The sequence below is a fragment of the Neopelma chrysocephalum genome, unplaced genomic scaffold, assembly GCF_003984885.1.
Source record: "Neopelma chrysocephalum unplaced genomic scaffold, ASM398488v2 Primary Assembly neopelma1_125, whole genome shotgun sequence".
Taxonomy (NCBI): Eukaryota; Metazoa; Chordata; class Aves; order Passeriformes; family Pipridae; genus Neopelma; species Neopelma chrysocephalum.
In genome coordinates, this window is record NW_020897787.1 from 2,195,872 (window position 1) to 2,216,949 (window position 21,078).

The 21,078-nt window shown below is 37.3% G+C and overlaps 1 protein-coding gene across 4 annotated transcripts in view; it reads right to left on the reverse strand.

Annotated features, from left to right (window-relative positions):
- Positions 1–21,078, reverse strand: part of NFATC3 (nuclear factor of activated T cells 3) — a 62,834-nt gene that overhangs the window by 32,725 nt on the left and 9,031 nt on the right. For all 4 annotated transcript variants that reach the window (XM_027698229.1, XM_027698227.1, XM_027698225.1 and 1 more), the window contains exons 2-3: positions 13,163–14,294; positions 6,314–6,476 (exon numbers count right to left, since the gene is read on the reverse strand). In XM_027698229.1, the coding sequence (XP_027554030.1) occupies positions 6,314–6,476; positions 13,163–14,294 (1,295 nt within the window). The remainder of the gene's footprint in view (positions 1–6,313; positions 6,477–13,162; positions 14,295–21,078) is intronic.

A 21,078-nucleotide genomic window follows, 5' to 3' on the forward strand; every position in this document is an offset into this window, starting at 1 on the left:
AACAAAAGACACAATGACTAACATCAGTGGTACAATTTATCATGAATTTATCAACAGCTGCATTTAAAAAACTTGAAGCAAACCATATACATAAAATGAAGAAACCAGAGCTCAGAGAAGCTATTGAAAATCAGACTGACCACAGTCATCTCTTGTAGCCTTGCAGGGGTACAATGAGTGCAGACCCATAATCTTCAATGGACTGTTTCAAAGAGACTGCAGAAATTCATGGAAGAAAACTCCATTCAGATTTATTAGGCAATATCCCAACCACTGGCTCAGAAAAGTCTTACCAGCTCATAGGAATTTATTTTATTATTTCATTCTGATTCTGCAAAGGTTATAATGTTACAAAAAGTTAAATGTCTGATTTTAAATATAAGTATGTGAAACCAAAACATCTACTTCCCCTTCCTGGAGCACAGTACTATTTTCTATCACTTGATTATTTGATGTACCTTTCCATCAACTGAGAAGGAAAAGTACATCAAAAAATATCTTTGTCTTTTGCTAAATAAACTTATTGAGTAGACTGACTTGAAGATTTTAAAATAGTACAGACCTTCGCGACTGTAAAAAAAAAATAGTGAGAGATAAAAGGAATAAACTTCATTAAACTATCAGGTAGGGGCACAAGTCCAACTAAAAACATTTTAAAGGTCATCACAAAAACAAACAGGTCCTGCAAAGGACCAAAGCAAACAAGAAATTGCAAATATCAGTGCATTATTGGTCATGGTACCACGTGTTTACATTCTTCCAGGTATAAAAACTTGGATTCCTATTTCTGAAATCTCACACTTCTACACACTCACTGCTTGCAGACAGGACTGAAAGTGTTTTAAATACTGACTTCAGGCATTTCTGAAGAGTATTTTAGCTTGTTCCTGTCTAGTTCTACACAATGCAAAAAAGGATATAATTTAATAGCTAAAATAGTGTTAGACTAATAGTCCAACTTCACACAGTGCAGAATTGCCAATCACATGTAACTGGTCATCACACTGTCCATCTGCACTTTGCTCTACTACACTCTTGGAAAAGAAAAAAACAAAAACAAAACAAAAAAACTTTACCAAACAGGCGGGGGGCCGGGGGCGAAAAGACTGCTATTCCTGAAATACCAACTCCAAATGCTAATTATGCTATGAACAGTTTTTGGACAAGCATTTCTGGGATAGAAATAGGTTATTCCCACATAAGCTGTAAAAGAAACCCCATAAATTGCTTTTAATTTAGAAAAAAAATTAGTAAACATATGATACAAAAAGCAGATGACTGTCATCCAGTGTGTCATTTTTATTGTTTTTCATACCAATTTCTGCATTTTCTAGATTGAGCATTCAAACACAGTAGATGCAGCAATATGGCTTTTGCTATCTCTGTTGGTGATTCTGAAGCATCGTGGCCAGGCTTTGCGAATGAAGGTTTGGGAGGGGCTCTACCCACATTTGCTACAAGCACATTGGTGGCTCAAGAGGCCAATGTGAGACAGAAAAGTCCGGTTGCAAAAGGCACAGCAGAAGGACTCCTTAGGTGGTATTGACATGATTCTTTCTGCATTGTCTTTTCTCCTTGAGAATGAGATTCTGAAGCAGAAGATGCCTAAATAGTCATCAAATTGTTCTTGAAAGATATGTATTTTTAGAATCTCATCCAAAGGTCAACGTTTTTCCCAATGCAGCCCATCACACAGTTCACACAGACTGATACTTATCTTCTGCCTTCTGGATTTATTGGCAGTTTGCTGTCACCAAATGACAGTAGGCAACTACAGCTGGAATACAGCCTGCCTTCTGGTTATGGACAAAATAGGAGTAAATTCAACACAAAAATGAAAATTAAAGAGTGAAAGCCAGGAAGAATGGGAAGGGTCACAAAACATTGAAAAAGTGTGCTATTCATTGGGCATAGAGAAAGGAGAGAATTCTGCTATTATACTTGATAGTCAAGTAGTTACATGCATTGGCCCCACAGAACACCTGGGAAAAGGTGACAGCCACAGAATTACAGGCCAGGAAACATACACTCACTTAGACAGCCCTTTTGTTAATTTATTGTTATCAGATCATCTCTGACATTGCTGAGTTACATCCTCTCTTGTTGCTTCCACCAGAACTCAGGCAGAGTTTGACAGGCTTTTTGAGAAACATTCCTGTTTCAGAATTTTCAAAGTAGTTTTTCAGCTCAATTAGTTTAGTTTCTCTTCCACTGCAGCTCTTCAGTCATTACTTCAAGCTCTGCAATCACTTTAAACAGAGCTGACATTGAGTCCCTCAGACAGCAGATGACTGTTTCCTTGTCATCGACCAGCAGTGCACAGCCATCCAAACAAACTAGCTTAGATTTAGTATTTCTTTCCATTTTGATCTTACACTTTTCTTCAGCTGTAATACTGCTGAGTTGTCCATATGGATTACATGATGCTTCCCCTCCTCTGTTACTGTGAATCAGCTACAGAAATAATTCTGTTTACGGAGGAGGAACTGATGAATCCATAAACCTTTCACAGTACAGTAAAAAGACACTTCTGGTACAGGCAAATTCTTAATAGCTACCACTGCTCCAAGTTTATCTCGCACACATGGGCTATAAGTGGATTCTATATAGTGTCTGTTCCAGATACACCATCTATTTTAGAACAAATTACCCCTATCTCTAACTGATTCCCACAGTGTTGAATGGCCACAGGACAGATACTCCTCGCATACAGAATGGCACTAACAAGTAGCTGTGAGCTCAACAGTCCCCAGTACATCCCATTGTATGGTTAGCAAGATGACTGCCATGTAGATCACCACCTTCCCCAGCAACAGGACAAAAGAGAAAACGGAAGTACTTCTTGGTGTGCACAACACAGCTTACAGAACTTACTACCAAAAGTTATCATTAAATTTAAAATACTTTAGCTCAGAAAAGTGCAGAAATTGACAGGAGTAGCAGGAACACAATATATAAAACTAATTTTCTTGTTCGAAAAAGAAAAAATCATTTTAGATCAGGAAGCTAAGATATAAAAGTAAAACACCCCAAACTATCCCTGAGAGATCTTTATCATGTGCCACCTGCTCTAAAAGGCTTTTCTGGTTTTGATCATAGGCATTATCCAAGTGAAGTCTCATGAAGAACTTTAACCCGTTTAGGTAAAAGTAAAAGCTCATTCTAGCAAATTGTAAGTCTAAACATTATTTATGTACAATTTGACGTGGGGGAAGGGTGGGAAATTCAAGCAATGATGATTTTTCACTTAGAGTTGTTTGAAACGTGACAGCTACTTGTTTAAAAGGCTTTGTAGATGGGTTAAGTTCCTACTCTAACCTATGAATTAGAATGGTAAACATAGACAGTGCTTAGAGGCTATGTCTCCTGGCAATGCACTACAAAATTTCCACATAATTCGGATGACAAAAGTTCAACATGCCACCTTTCTCCTTGCAAACCATTCTGCTAAATTACTTATTCCTTCCCTGTGAAAACTGTCAGCCTTATCATGCAGATTCTCTACCAAGGTAAAAGAAACTGCTCCAGATGACATGAATTCACTGGAACATACTCCCAAGAAGGCAGAGATTAAAATTAAAGGTATCTGCTAGTTAGAACATTTTGTATTAGAAAACAAGAGACCGTCATTACAGAATTTGCTTTCTTAAAAGTTGAGACACATACAAAGCAAAGCATGATGCTCCACTTACTTGATTTCCTCCCATTTGGAAATAAGCTGATTAAATGTACTCACAACAGATGATGCCAAATTTGTCAGAAGCTTAGTGTCCTAGCAACAGGTATGGTACAGTATTAGTAATAGACTAATGACATGCACTAATAGATTACTGGTTTGAAGCTATGTACTATCTTAAAATATCTTTATTTTAAATAATACATCAACTGCATGTGCAGAACTACAGAGGTTTCACAGTTTGGAAATTCAATACTCCAGCTTTCTATAAAAATTATTTTTTTCAAAAGCAAACCAAATTGTGTAAGAAGCAAAAGCACACAGGCCTTCCGGCACCCAAAGATGTGGCAGCTGGACTTGACAACCACTGTAGGTCTGTTCCAATTGAAGTATTCTATTCTATTTACCCACATTCTTTCTCATCTCTGACACTGGTTAACACACAGTTATTTTACATAGGAAAATGCTGAGTGCTTTACTGCAGTGATCACATACATGAAAGTGACTGGTCTAAAGCTAAGAGCACCGAAAAGAAAAAAGCCAGAAACAAGCAGTAATGCATATTATGCACTGGATTTGTGTAATAAGCTTCCAGAAGTACTGGAAAATATTTCAATTTGTATTTAATGTCTGCTTACAGATATTTAGTATTTACCTTTACCAAATTTGGCCCTCTGCATACTGTTTTTCCCAGCAGTGAGTAAAAAGTTAATACGAATCAATGCTTTGTTTCCTAACAACTTCCTCTCTCCCATCGAACACAACAATTAATTCCCAATCCAGCTGGAAGAGACCAAATTGCAAAGTAGAATACTGATTTGCATTTGTATTCATTTTAATTCAGGGAGGCCTAGTACAACGCATGAGACTGTCAGACACTTAAATTCTATTCTCATTTTTAAGACAGCATTCTTGTACAGTGAGGTATTTCACAATTTCAATGCAAATAAATAGCTTTTAAAATCATTAGTGTAAGTCACATAGGCTACAGATCTGTCATATGAGTAGGAGAAAGGATGGGGACAGATTATGCCAATCCTACCAGCACTTTGCATCTGGTCTCCAATAGTAATGACTTACTCCCAACTACTGGAAGAGACTAATTATTTCAAATACATTTTTAATGTACAGACTGTTATAGCAAAAGATTTAGGACTGAAGCTCTGGCCATCATTTTACTGGAAAAGAACAGGAAATATCCTGGATTTGGAGGAAAAGACAAACCCTGCTGTAACCTTCATGTAATCAGATTTTTTTCACATTGTTTTATAAAGATTTTGTAACTGTTAAGATAAAGACCATTAAGCAAGATTGAGGTGAATAAGCAGCGAGACATTGCTTTCACTCAAGGATGTGGCAAACATAACCAAGGCATTTTAAGAAGTCCCACAGTTCCTCATCTTCCCCATGTTCAGTGTAAGAGGATAGGTTCCCTTCCAAGCTGCATGAGCCAGCTGACACTGTGGGTATTAAAGGAGACATCAGTGACTACCCCTAACCAATTCAGAAGTCTTCCCAGCATAAGGCAAGATATTTGTGGACGCACCAGAACGCTCCGAGAGGAGCACGTCACAGCTTGTGCACACAGTTATTCCAACAATACCAAACCCACACACCTTTCTCTTCAAGGAGAATATGATGCCAAAGTTTTCTTATGAAAGCCAAGCCTAGTTTGCCAGGATCTTACATCTAATTCTGAGCTCAACAATAATTGGACAGTGTTTGCAAACTATTTAAATAATACACTTTAGATGCCACTAGCATTTGGAACATATAGCATTAGCTATAAAAACCCAGCTAAAGCAACTGTTAATGGCAAGTACCACTTATAGAAACAGTCAGTGCATCACCACGCTCTGTGTGGCAATGAGGACTGCTGCCTGCACTACTGCATTTTCTTCAAGCTGATCAAAACTGTTCTAAGAGACAATAAACCTTCCATGATTCTGTTAAGACAACAGAAACCATGTCAAAAAAAGAAAGGCAAGAAACAAGTTTTACTTGCCCTTGCAGATAAGTAGTCCAAATCTAGTGGAACTAGGTGATGTCTTACTTTTCAAGGAGACAGCAAACATTAAACTGTGAGTAAGAATCTTTGGTATATGCTGAAGAAATAGAATAGTCAAGTTTAATTTACTACAAACATTTAAGTGAAAGTTAAAGGAATTTATGGGTACCATTTCACAGAAATAATCTAATAAAAGAACAAGAGGCATTTTATAGCATTCAGAAGCTGTTTCAACACCAAAAGGAAGACTTCTGATTCAAATGAAGCTTTACCACATTTCAGTAGAGTTTCAACTAATTACAGTGACTTCTCTTACCTGCCCCCATGCACAGTCCTTCCTCCTTAAAGTTTGTGTTTAATAATAATAATACACTATTGCACTGTGAACCCATTCACAGGCATAAAACTTCATACAGCATAAAATTGTGACATGCATTGTAACTGTAGTAAACTTTAAATTTTTTAGCAACCAAAACTAACTTTTGTATTGAACTAGTTCCATTTAAGGGAGGAAATCTTACCCAGGAAAGACTGTAAGCTTCACACAAGGGAACAATTCACAGCATTGTAAATACCAATAACTGTAGTTAAAAAAATTACCTTCTATTCAAGAAAGGCAGACTTCCTACCTTCACTACAGGGTGTCCTCCAGTAGATGCTTTTACTGCTCCTCGGCTTCCTTCTGTTTCATAGTGAGCTCTGTGATGAGTTTTAGGCTGGACTTCTATTTTCAGTTCACACTGCCCAAAATGACTTGGTAAAGGCCAGTCAAGAGGTGGCAATGAAGATGTGCTGCAATCAAGATGAGCACACTATGATTACAAGAACTGTGCCATCTGGGCACAGTACAAGCAAAGCCTTCACTGTAAAACACAATGATATCACTTTCCTAACAAATGATAACCAAAGAAGAATACCTACTAGCTTAAAAATCTTATATGAAAATTCCAAAATTTTGCTGGTACATTAAAATCTTCAATTAACCCCAATTTATTTTGGGGTTGTAAGAATGGAATTTCTTCTTTCCAACACCTGATTGAAAGAAAGGTACTGTATGACCTCAAGCCTCACACTACCAGTGCTACTCTACAATGCCTTTATATTAACTTTTTATCCTCAAGAATATCAGGAAGCAAGTTCAAATGTGGTTTAGAGGGAACTGTATAAATTCAGTCTCTGCCTGTCATTAAGTTTTAACTCTCTGCATTATTATCTTTCAACTTGTTGTTTTTGTTTTTCTAAGTTTGGCAAGCACTGCACTTTGTTAACTATCATTAAAATGAACACTATATGATCATCCGAAGTTTTAAAAAGCTTGTTGTTCTACCTAAGCATAAAGACTTACTGCAACAGGCAATGAAGACACCTAGAGTACATGTTCAGCTTATCCACAGATATACCCTTTTACATATCAGCAAAGTCACTCCAGGGAAAAACAAAAAGCAGTTATTAGAAGTAATATGGAAGACCTTCAAACCAAAGTTTTCATACCTACCCTTTTACCTGCACAGATTTATAGACTTAACATTCTAAAAAGATGAACAATCAGATTCAAGTCAGTAATTACCTAGTGGAGTAAATTAAATTATGAACATTTAAAAGTGAACATTTATAGCATTGTTTACCAAACAAGAGTATTTACAATAAAAATAAGCTTCTATTCACATAGTTTCGTTCTACCTTACTCTGACCAACAGGAAAAGCAAATTAGGTTTTAAAGTAATGGACAAATATTGGTTTGTATTGTCATCTGGGAAAGCTCAAATCCATCTCTTTCCACTTTACAGGAAGTCAGGCAAAACCCCACCCCATCCATCCAAATTTCCACAAACGTGGATAGCCACAGGCCCATAAAAGGTAAATTCTGGAGAATTTAGCTAAGACTAAACCTAGTGGTGCAGTACTGTTAACACACCTGGAACATGTTTAAGAATAAGCAGCTTAGCTGCTTCACAAGTAAGCAAGAATTTAGTGTTCTGAAGATTCCTGTGTCCCGACAGGACAGCACATAGCACGACAGCATTTGCATTAGCCGCTCACCGTGAGTTTTCTTCAAAGTTATTTCAGAACAAAAGATTAAAAAAATTAAGAACCTTGGTTCCTTACACCCTTCACTTTTCAGTCTTGATGGGGGAGGAACATTTTTGTGGATATTCCCACATGTTTCATTACTAAGTTCTACCCGGTTCAGTGCCATATTACAGCTTGTGACAGTCTTTTACAGAAGTTTCTCTAAATTTTTTGCCTTTAAGTGAGTAAAAACCTTATTAACAATGCAGTAATCTACTAGTAAATCACCAAATCACATGTCAGGAAATGGAAATAATGAGTGACAGACATTCTAATACTTTCAATAAATCAAATCTTCACATGCTGTTGAAACAGCACCAATCTGTAAACCTACAAATGTTCTTCCAATAATACCAGGGGAGTTTTATAATCTGATTAACGCAAGCTTCCTAAAGCTCATACTCACATCATATCAAGACTAAAGGCTCCAGAGAATAGCAGCTATTAAAGGGAACTAAGAGGTAAAGAAGGAACCCTTCAGTAGCATTCTCAACATTTAAAGTTATCACTTTAGTGATAGTTTTATCAATATTAGTTTAACAGATTCTTCCTCTGCAACCATTATGTCCAAAACAGAACTGATTAAGGCTACACAAAATTGACAGGAAACAACGATGTTGAGTACAAAAACAGTCAAATGTGTCCATAAGGACTTCAGTATTCAGATTGCAGAAGTCAGGGCCCAGCTCTTGGTCTGACTATGCCCCTCTCACACAGGAAGAAACTTAGGCCAGAAACAAGGCTGCCCGTTTGCACTTGGCTGTGACCCTATATATGTGGGACAGAAGGAAGAACAAAGCCTATGAGAGTCATTAAAAATAAGGCAGTTAAAAACTTAACACTGTTACCTTCCACCTGTTGCACTGCCCTGGATAATGCACTGCACAAACAGCTGGGGCTCCGTGCAGACAAACTGCCAGTGCTGGTTCCTCAGCTGAAGCACATCAGCCATCAGCTCAGCTTCAGTCTAATGCTCTCCTGGACTCCTTGCTTAGAAAGCTTTTGAACACAGGTGGACCTGATATAAGAACTCATTTTAGCCACTCGGCATGAAAATGTTCCTCCCTCTTTGTAGTCACTAATTCTGGTAATAACCTTTGAGAGACACACACTAGTATTTCCAGATACTTGTGAAAGTTCTTATTTCCTTTGTTGGTTGAGATTCCCAGATCTCCTAGAGTGATTCTTTTATTAATTCTTAGTTGCAGAAAAATGAATATTTTCCACTTACAGGTCCTCCCGACACATAATAAGGGAAAAAGCTCACTGACTATACAGTGGGGATATTCCACATCTCATCTCAGTTTTTGCAGAGATGAACCCACTGAGTATCCTGTGACAAGTCAGTGTTGCAACACAGCAAACCCCTGGGAATCTTAAATAATAACTATGGTCCAATACTAAGGTTTTCAAGAATGCTTGTAGAGCAAAACTACTGCTGTGGTTGCTCTTCCCTGCCTAGAACAAAGCAATATTCTCCCTGGTGGAGGACTTCTGAAGTCAAGATTTTTGGGGCCATTCCAGATGCCACAGTGGCTTATCAATAGACTTTATTAATACTGTTTACATTCAAAATACCACTGTTCTATTACTAGCAGACCCACAGTTAATGATGCTTTCAGAGTATTGATACAGTATATTGCCAAGTAAGAATTTATATTCTATCATTTCAGAACAAAGTGGAGAGCTGGATAACACCTACAGCACAAAAGGCCCCATATTAAACACCACCTGAATTTCTCTGGATTCATTAATGGTGTGTAAACATTACAGCACTAGCCTTGCTTATTAAAAATCTAAGAGGTTCAAAGTTCTCTAGCTTGGCTCACTTAAGTGGGTCCTTATCTTCAAAGTCAGCGATTTGCAAATATTTTCACTTCAAAGTTTTGCTAACAGAGCATAGCTGGTGTTATTTCTATTTATCAAAATAAGGTGATAAATACTTAGCAGTCTAACTTTGCCTCTAGTCCACTCACGTTGAAAGATTTTTCCTTCTTAAAATTAAGACCAAAGTCCCAACAGTTATGGTAAAAATATCACATAATACTGTTCCTCTCTACTCTCTAGACTTCCAAAACAAGCACACAGACAAGAGAAGCAACTTTTCTGAGTATTCCACCACTATATTTAAACTAAATTTTTTTTGAGAGAATAAGTGACATTGCCAGCAATCCTAGTTTCCAACAGTAAAATACTCAAGTTGCCATTATATATCCATCACTACAAAGATTCCTGAGCTGTAAATACATCTGTCAAAGCCTGTTTGTTCATCACCAAAGACACTACCTGATGTCTCATCACTTCTCAGTGTTACAAATTAAATTCATGACAAAGCAGTCTGAAGACACAGGCCAATTTACCTAGTAGTTTTTAAATCAATGTAAAAGTCTCTAAGAATTTCATGGAGGAAGTAAAAGCAACTAGGTTTAATTTTAAGATTTTTGACCATTAATGAATATTGCCTGGTTATCTTCCAGACACAAAAGCACCATTTATTCCCATCAAATACTGCAGGGTTAAAAAAGAAAAAAGAAAGAAATTAATGACTCATTAAGTTTACTACCCTAAGAAGTGCCTACTTGCTTGAGACACAAATTAGATTCTCAAGACCCACTTAACAGAACCTAAAACTTACTGTTCCACTAGTTATTCATATTAAAATCATAAGTCTAAAGCAAAAGATAACAAAAAAATAAACATAAAAGCAAAAATAACAGAACTCCCACGATTTTCAATTGCATCATCAGTGACCACTCTTCTAAAAAAAACCTCCATGTTACCTATACCAGTGCTGGCCATATCTGTGATGCTCCTTAACTCCAGAACACCATAACCACCAACAATGCTGCTGATCTCTTTTGACCTGTACTTTTAGTGACAAGTTCTGACCAAAGTTGTTATATTACTTGCACAGTAGAGATTTCTAGGTCACTCCTAGACTCTTTTTATTCCCCTTGTTCAAGTAAGAAAAGTACTGTAAAACAGACTTTCTAATAATTTTTTTTTTGCACTTTCTGGAAATCTTACAACTCAAGCTCTAACAGCAAACGTGCAAGAAAATAATAAAATCAGTATCTTTATTGAATGTTGGGAAATAAATATATAAATATCAATTGTATAATTCTTTATGACAACTAGGATGCTCACTTTTGGTCGCTATCTTGCATTTCATTTCTATTCATAAAACATAAGGGTCAGCTTAGCTACCCTGCATTATAAGAACCAAAATTATAAAAAATTATATGACAGAATGGAATGTTTAACATATTGAAGATACACACTGTCATAGCACCTGTGGAACAAGCTACAACTGCTGAGTAATTCAACATTTCGCTTAGGATACAGTTGCCAGTGCAACCATTTCCACTAATTCAATAGTCAGATGACATTTTGGCACCAAATGTATACATTTTAATAGATTTATTTAGTTTACTTGTGTATAGGTGTAGTCTTCCTTTTCTTCTGCCTGTTTGCCCATTTTATATTTACAGAAATTCTTCAGTGCCAGCTTCTAAATAAATTTTGGCATTTAAAAAAATATTTTTACTTTTTAATGAAACATTGAAATTGCTTTTTTATTCAGTTCTACTCAGTTCTCCCTATGACAAGAAACAGGCTTAACTGAATTATCTATTTCCTAAACTACTTTGGTCATCCCACAAAAGAACCGTAGATCCACATCCCATCTTTCCACATGCCTATGTGCTCATGAGCTTTAGCGCTGCAGTGATGCTCACCTTTTATGAACTGTGTTAGCCTGCAAGCTAACAAAAATGCCAAGTTAGGACTGCTTAGCATCCTACAGAAATGTAATACAATTCCAAAATACACTGGTTAGGAAAAACAGTTGTTACTGTTTTAGTTTGAAGAAAAGACTCTGGTAACAGATTAGAACACCTATTATTAACAGACATAACAATTCTTAAACCCCCTAAAAATTTCAAGACAGTTAATGTATCTGTCAACATAGCAGTTTCAGATCTGGTAAAAGAGATTTTTTGCAGCCAGTAGCTTTACTCTTAAATTTCACATCCATAAACAGTTACGTGGAAGGACATTAAAAGAGGGGGAAAAAAAAAGCCTTCTAGCTACTGAAATCAATACAATTCTGAGGAGAGAAATTAAATCATTAGGCAAAAAATGACAAAACAGCTGAATAAGCAGTGTTTAAATATATTTAGCTATTAACAAGACAAGCTAGTTGATAACTTCTAAGGAATTTATACAAAATTTTGCAATGATAAGAACACCACATTTTATCATTAACTACCAAGATTTAAGCTTTGCCTTTTTCAAAATAGAGCATACACGTGAAGAATCCTAACCTATCCACCCCTCAACATCCCCGAAAAAGAGGAATTGCTTCATTTACTACATCGTTGAAGAGCAACTCTTAAGCATTGCCCATGGACAGACTTATACTATTTTAACCAAAGGTATTTTAAAATCAATACAGAATAAAATGGAAGCACCGACATTTAAATCTATAATATGGCTTTTTATATGGATAATTGTGCTTTATAGGTATTAATTTAGTGGCTTCTCCTTCCCAGTACCTTCCTACCCCTTATTTTTAAAACCCATTAGAACAAGGAAAAGCTTCACAAATCAAATGGATATCCTGTGAGGAGTAATCACAGTATCTGTCCCCCCAGCAGCGATGCTGCTTAAGGAGCTCTTGTTTCTACTCTACCTACTGCACTGGCAAAGTGACTCCAAAAGCTCTAGGACTGGAAAGATCATAGAACTGGTCCATCCAAAAAGTAGTGGAATGGGAAGTTCTGATTACCCCGATCAAACCAGGTCTCTCTTCTGAGCCTCCACAGATCATCCTGCTAGCACATGACAGAACTACAAAAGGAAAAGAGTTATTTAACTCTGTGGTGGATGTTGGAAATACCCTGGAATGACAGCCCAGACAGCCATTCTTTCTGGATGATTTTCAGCATGGCATACAATTTTTTTTCTTTATTCTATTTCTAGAATTATATGAGCCTGAAGAAGCAAGTAGAAACAAAAGCAAATAAAATCCCCACCTTTTTTGTGGTCTCACAGTTCTATGAAATCAGGTAAGTCAGGTTTCTCTGGCTATATTAAAATGTCAACCACTCAGAATAGATGGAACTGCAAAGCGTGCACAAAATCTGCAGACATTTAATTCAGCTGGGCTCTGTGCAAGTACACAAACAAACTAATCCTATGTTACAATGCATCTACTGTACTTTTAAAAGAAGAAAAAGATGCGCATTTGGTATCTCAACTTATTTTTTCCTAATTATAACATCTACCTGCCTACAACAAGTTTTCTTTAAGTAAAGTCTTAATGCATCACTGAAATACAAGGACAATGCCTACTTAAGATGCGTTGGAGGGGAAAAACAGGAGGGAAAAACTTTGTAATCACTTACCGAAATATAGGAGTATGACCAGGCTTCGGTTTGTTCCAAGTAAAGTGTGAAGGAACAGAAAGAAATTGGTCTCCGGGCAAGTCTTTTTTCAAGGTGTGCTGAGATCCAGAGCAATCATCTACTGCAGTTTCAAGGGATGATGACAAGTTACCCTGCTCTTCAGGACAGATATCTACCTTTCCAGACAAAGTGGCAGTCTGATCCTCTGAGGTCTTTCTTGTTTTTAGAGGAATATCAGTCTCTGTACAACACTGAAATGGTGAAAGGCCAGAATTAAGGCCTTGGACATTATGGATGGAAGGGTTTAGCCACGTGTCTTCTGTTATGCTTCCTCTGGGAGAATGGCCAGGTGATGGAGTTGGAGAATGGTGAGGAGAGAGAGAACCAGCATAGCAAATCTCAGCACTGGAGTGTCGTCGTTTCCCACAAGGGGATGTAGGTCTTGATGAGGGCCTTGATGTTGGTCTAGGGCTTAACCAATTTTCATCTGTAATACTAGTTCTAGGAGAATGACAGGGAGACTGTCTAGGTGACAAGGAGTGCCCAAATCCATAAGGCTGCTGCCATGATTCATCACTGGGACCTCTCGGAGAACCACCAGGTGATGCCAAAGGAGAGCCAAGGGTAAATCGAGCAGCTGCTTCATTTAGCTCTGAGTCTACATCATCATAAACATGGGAAATGGATTCACAAGAGGAAGCATCTGAAAACCAACTTCTGGATGAAATGCTGCTGGCAGGGCTTGGGCTAAGGGATGATTCCCTGTATGATGGCTCAAGAGGAAGATAGAGATGGTCCCGTGAAGGCCTTTCCATATAGTCATTTTCTGTGCCATTTGTGTGTAGTTCATCTTCACTGGCTTCGATCCCCTGGTGACAGTTGGGTGAGATCGATGTAATTTGAATACTGGGGCACTCGAAGGGTTTGGGTCCACCTAGTGGACTGTATTTGGACTCTGGTACCTCACACGTGCCTTCATAGTTCTTATGGCTCTGAAGTCTTGTAGGAGGTGTCAGAGGAGAGGAGTGAGATTGCAGCCCATGACGAGGAATACAAATGGGCTGATTCACAGAGGACGATGGTTGGTCTACATTAAAGATGTATATGGACGCACAGTCATCTGACTCAAGATCTGAAAACAAAATTAAAACATAAAGAAAAAAAGGAACAGAGTCAGAATGCAATACTTGGAAAAATCCCATAAACAAAATCCTTTGTTTCCCAGATATGGACTGTTATCAACGTCATAGACATTTCCCATTATACTAGTTACAAAAAATAAAGCTAATTCTTAATTTTACATTTTCCCCAGTCATATTTACAGCATGGTTTTCTGTCATAAATCCTGTTTTCAACAAGATTCCACAGCTTATACACATCTTTAGTGGTTGAAATTATAATACAAACAGAAAAATGGGTTTAAATCTTGAAAGGATCTAAGCTTAAATATTCAATTCAAACTTTATCTTTCACAACTGTATTCCACTTATAATTTAACATTTTTCATCATAAATCATTTCAAAAAGTCATATTTTTGACTCAAACAGGACTATGTACTTTCTGCAAGTCTAGTCAATACTTACAAGCACTATAATATCACATACATAATATTTATGTATTTTAACAATAGAAAGCATCTTACAGTGACTCAAACGCGAATGAAGATTATGAACCACTAAAAACATTCAATCACAAGAGGCCTAACAAAGAATATTATTAAAGGTATTATAAAGAATCGTATTCCAAGGATCTTTTTTTGTTGCTTAGGAAACTCTTAAGTGCTCATCCCACAAAACGGCATTTTTCAATTGCAGTCTCATGAAATTTGAGCACAAGTTGTTCAGCAAAATAAGGCAAAACAAAATATTCTCAGATCTCACTAACTTACCCAAAACATAGGAAATATTACAAAGAAAAACAAGAAACTGAGAGGGAGAGCAAGCCTCGTTAACAAAATCAGAAGCTTTGTCTCACAGAGCTGAAGTAGATTTTCTTGCCCCACTTCTCTACACTGAATTGTCAATACGAGACATTTGTCTGAAACAAAAGTAGAAAAAACACAACTCTTTTTCTTATTTTCTAACCTTTATGATTCCACTCTTGTTTCTTTCCACTTGTAAAACAGAGCCTTCACTATAATTTTCCATAAATCCAGGCTGGATGGCATTAATTGCATTTCTGGGTATTAGCTCTTTTTTAAAATGATTTTTATCCTGAGTATCAGCAGAATATTAATACTTGTTTAAGAAAAAAAAAAATCTAGTCTCTCTCACTGTCAGATAAAATGTCCAGACCGGAAGCTATGCATTTTAGGCCTTTCCATTATGAAAAAATTAGTTTGTTAATGAAGTAATTCTCAGTTTCACTAATAGGAATCAGCTTAAAATTAACTAAAACCAAAACAAAACTACAGCTCCTCAGAGACAAGGTAGCATTTTCAAATGGAGACAAAGCACATTGTTACCAAGGAACAGACCACCTTCCTCAGAATGTTCATGAGCAGGCAGCAACTCTGTAAGAAATGTATTATAGGAGGCACAAACTGCATTTAAGAGAAGCACAGAGTAATTTCATAAGCACTGTGTGATTTTATATATATTACAGTAATGTATGACAATTATCCATATTATATAATTATATAATTAACTACTATTATGTGTTAAGAGCACAAAAAAATCAGTATAGATTAATTTCTAAATATGCACACACTAAAGGATCAGGATTCTCAAGAAGGTCTATTTTATGTATCACACAATTAACACAAGCTCGCTACCCTGAGCACTATCAAAACTGCATTTCCCTATCCTTTCACTAGGGTAACAAATATTTTTTAAAACTTTAATTGGCATGTCTTTTTTTTTTTCTTGCTGTTTCCTATCACGAAACATGAAATGCAGACAGTAGTTGGTTACAGGTTTTCCACATCTATTGGTATATTAGTGTGCAAGATCATAGATATCATTGTTCCTAACTCAGTATTAACATTAAAAGCATAGATCAAAGGAAGAAAAAGGCAATCCTAATAAAAGCTATTATCCAGCTTCTCAAAACTCAAAACAGTTACAGCTACAGAATTTTTGAAATAATAATAAAAACGTTTTAGGAAAGCAGTTGGTAGTCTTCAAGCCCTTGTGTAAGCGTATACTGTCATTAACAGTTTTATGAACAGTAGCAGCACATGGGTTTGCACTAAAACTCTCACCAGTGCAAAAGGCCATATTTCTCTTGCACCAATAATCTAGAAATCTTAAAATATTTAAGACACTTCCTCCACTTTCAGTGTCACTGGGATTTACAAAAAGCAGATGTACATTCAAAATTTAAGTTTCATGGAGTTGAGGTGAAGAGATCTGACCAGCACAGAATTATCAACACCAGCTGGGAAGAACTGGGGAAGAGATGGAGCAGGCAGGAGAGTACTTCTGACTCAGGCTTCTTCAGTCCCTTTCCTGACAAACAACCTCTCAGGAGTTTGGCACTGTGCTCTCTCATTACCCCTCCCCAGCACACACTCAAAAAACCAGGAAGCCAGAAATCTAATGAACACCAAAGCATGCTTAAGACTGTGGACACAATATAGTTGGAAGTCTAAATCACCCAAATCATTTTCAGACACAATGGATAAACAGGTAGATTTATTTCAGCCTGCACACACAAATACTCCCCCTTATAGTTCATGTGTTAAAATAACCTGTTAGTTGCTCATACAAAAGGACAACACTAAGACCTTTACAAATCATGTCATTACTAGATTATTCACCAATAATTATTTTTGTCCTATTAAAGGCTGTAGAGAGAATCCAATCTCGAAGATCCCTCTAACCTATCTTAAGGGACTAGTGAACATACAAACACAAATACAACTCGGGTGAAAGAAACGGGGAAAAAGAAAGAATGAAAAAAACCTCAGGTAATAACCCTTAAGAGGGAAAGGAGCAAGAATAGCTCAAAACAAATCCAACACAGGGCTTCAAGAAGCAGAAGGTAAACAAAGAAAGGGAAGTCTCACAGTAGGCAAGTGCAAGGCAAAAATGAGTTATGGAGAAGCCCAAGGGGAAAAATGGAGTTATGGAAATAGGGTTACCTAATAGGAGAGCTATTACATCCAAACAATCCTACTGGGGAAGGAAAGACAGTAAAGAAGTTGGTCAAGTAGTGAGGCCTTCACCGTGCATAAAATGTAAGAAAGCACTCAAGACACAGAAAGTAGGTCAGATTACTAAGGTAGAGTGTAAAACTACAACAAGCACATGGGGGCAAGATGCTAGACAGGGCAGACCTGGCAAAATGCAAAAGACCAAGAGAAAAAAAAAAGCCCACAACCCTAAAAAGGCAGGTGTGTTAAAAGCTTTTCCTTTGGTAAAGTCAACTGAGTAAATTGATAACAAAAGTAACAGCAATACAGAGTAAAGAAAACTAGACTAAAAGGTTAAAAAACACTGAAGAATTATGTCCCAATAAGTTTAACTTCAGTTTTAGAAGTAGTATTAATAGTTTATTTGTTCCAGTAAGTATTTGAAAGGAGACAGAGAAACTAAACGAGTCACTGTTTGCTAAGAACAAACCACGTCAAACAAATTATGTTTTATGATCAAATGAGATCTTCTGGATCAATGGTACAGAAGGAAACTCAACTTGGTTTTTACTTACTAAGACTTCTAATACTACCATGCACAGAGAAGCCATGGAGTCTTTAGAAGTTTAGGGAAGCCTTCTTCCTCACCCTGTTGAGATCAGGTTCACTACTGAGGGATCACAAAAGGCAGCAGGTGCTTTATATTCACACAGTGTATAAGCTATATAAAGCTGCAGACTTTCATTGCAATCTCACATCAGGCGTCAGTGCCATCCAACGTCAATGAGAACCAGAAGGTCTCTCCTTTTGAATGTACATTTGCTCTTGTCTGGAAACAGAGCCGTTTCCAGGAGCTCTTCTTCAGTATTAAAGCAGCACTGGCTCATCCCTTACTAAGCTGCTAACTACACTTCAACAGAAGCTGTCTAACTGGGGAATGTACTTAAATAATACCCAGAACAACTGCTTCTAGAGCACATTTTGCTCGCTACTTGCTGTATCAGAGTGCACATTCAGGACTGGTAATGCCTGCCCACCAGTTGTTCACTCCTCAAGGATGTACTGGCACATGCACATGTGCAGCTGTGCAGTCACCAGATTTCTCCAGAGAAGGAAGGTCAACTACAATCAAATGTCTGAACACAAGCCCTGTGCCAAAATTATCCAAACTACTTTATTATTCTAAGTTTGTAAGCCCATAAACAAACAGGTTCAGACTACAGGAGTTGCAATAAGGTATTAAGAAAGTGCAACTTGACCTAGGTCTTATAAAAATACTACTGTGAAAACAGGATCAGTAATAACGTCCTCTAAATAGCATGAGGAAAGACCTGGGCATTGCCACAGACATCATGTGTGCCTCCCTTCCAAACTTTAAAAAGGATAACCACCTCTTCTGTTTTCCAGTTCTGTCATGACAGTAACCACTATCTCTTTCTGAACACAATGGTATTATAAAAAATGTTACAAAAATATCTCTAAATAGACACAAAAAGGATATGCAGCTCCATTTTTTTGTTGCATTATTCTGCAGATTTGCAGCAGTTTAAATATTTCTTGGGATGAAAGAAGAGTTAATCTTCACAAAGAATCCAAAATACCCAATAATCATAGTTTTCTTTTGTGCATTTAAAAAGACAATTGATCAGAGTTCTTGCTGGTACACTACCACACTGAAGCTCTATAATTGGATATTTAACTCCAGTTTTCCATTACAAGCTTAAGTTCTCCAGAGACACTTCCTACAGGCTTAAACACCAACTTAAAAAGAACACAACCCAAAAAATCCACTAAAAAACACAGCAATGTATTAGTTCATAAGAAGTATAACTGATTAGTAAGCCAAATATGGTACTGAAAAAGAACAAATTGTGAAAACAATTAAGAGAGTAAGGTGGAACAGGGGGAAACACATCCTTCTAGACCAAATTTGGCAACACACGAAACAGTAGTGCAAGTTTAAGCTTTCAGAAAGGGATGATTTACAACAACTGTCATTTTATGAAGCAGTTCTTCCCCTTCAATGATTTTGTGCTCTGTTTCATGGTCATATCAGATTACTCTAAAAAGGACAAAAATAAATGTCACTTCTGTCAATCATGTATGCCAGAGGCAGCTCTGTTGTGCCGGTCACAATTTCGCTCATTTTATTGTGTTAAGTAAGAATACTAGAAAAGTAGAATCAATGAGTTTTCTCCAAATTCCACTCTGGATAAGAACTCATTATCCTTGGTAGAAATGCAGAAGAATAAAGAAGCTGCACTAGCTTAAGCAGGAGAATAATACAGCATATCAAATGTTTACAACTGACACATTAAAATAAGAGAATACTGGCTCTTAGGGTGTAACTACATGGTAATTTTTTTTCAGCAGCAACTATCCTCCCACACAAAGGGGGAGGGGAAATGAGCACTGAGGTACTTTTAACACATATGAGTTTGGCAGTCAGATTTACAGTGCACTAACATAAACACCTGTATATACACAACTGACAGAATGGCTTTGGGACATGGGGAGAACCGAGCAACCAGGGCAGGAACCGCAGGTGTTCACCATCAAATAAAAACATAACATGCAACTAAACCCTTAGGCCACAGCCTGGTACTCATTTAAACTTGAATGACTGTCTTAGTGTACATCCAGCTTCACACTGAAGTAATGGAACTAAGTTTCAAATAGGGAAAGAACAGCTTTGGGATACATTAATAAAAAGTGATGTACAAAGCAGGTGAAGAATTCAACTTGTAACTGTAAGGTTCAACAAGACTTAGCCATTCTAAGTTCAGTTACAAACAGAAAATAGCCCCTGGAAGTGCTGGGCAGTGTTTATACCTGTGCCTTCTCCAGTGCTCCTACTATTTCTGGCTGATTACGAAGCATGTCTTTATATTATAACCTTATAAAGCTTGTGGTTCAGTATTTACAGATTATTCATTAATACTCATAACAAGTTAAAAAAAATAAAAACCTACTTTTTGCTTTAAAAGTCTCCAAGTTCTCTGGGCTCCCCTTTCCTTGCTTTTTTTCTCTGTGGCTGTCATTTAAGAAGACACACTATTTCACTGCAGAATACCCCTGTACACAAAATAGAAGCTGTTGCACTCCAGTTTGATGAAGCCTCATTTATCATTCAGTGTCAGATCAAAAGTCAGCTTAACATGACCTAGTAATTCAGAGCTATCAAGAAATACATTGTGGCCTTTTGGAAGATTCTTAACACAATACACCATCACAGCAGTTACTAACACACAGCATTAGCAGCCTTTTTGACACTGCTGGTCTGGAGAGGAAGAACGTTGTTCTATCTGATCAGTGAGAGTCTGCGAAAGGACTGCAGCCCTGCAACCCCAGAGCATCCCATGTGCTTAAACATGGGAACCGAAGGAAGACCGAGCACTTTGAAACCAGTGTATTGTGCCTGACCCACTGGAAGAAGACTTAACATAAAGGTGAGAAGATTAGGCAAATACTGATTGAAAGCAATAAGGGAATTATATGCTGTAGCTGCCAGCCGAAGGGTCGCCTAGATTCCTGGTATTGCAGGCCAATTTATTGTGCAGAACTCCTCCTTTGTGGGGGCAAAACTAACAGACTCCACAAAAAGGCTCTTCAGTTATTCAGAGTGAACTGAAATCCTCACCTAATTACCTACACGGATGCCTTTACACCAGCTTCTAACACCAAGGAGCTGCTGACAACAACCTACTGCTCTGTACAGACACTGCCTGTTTACAGTCTGCTCCAGTCCTGAACCAAGCACTGGGTAGAACCCAAGATTCCAAGATCAGAATGTGTAAGTCAGGCCACATCAAGCAAAACAGACAGGAGTGTGCAAGAAAAT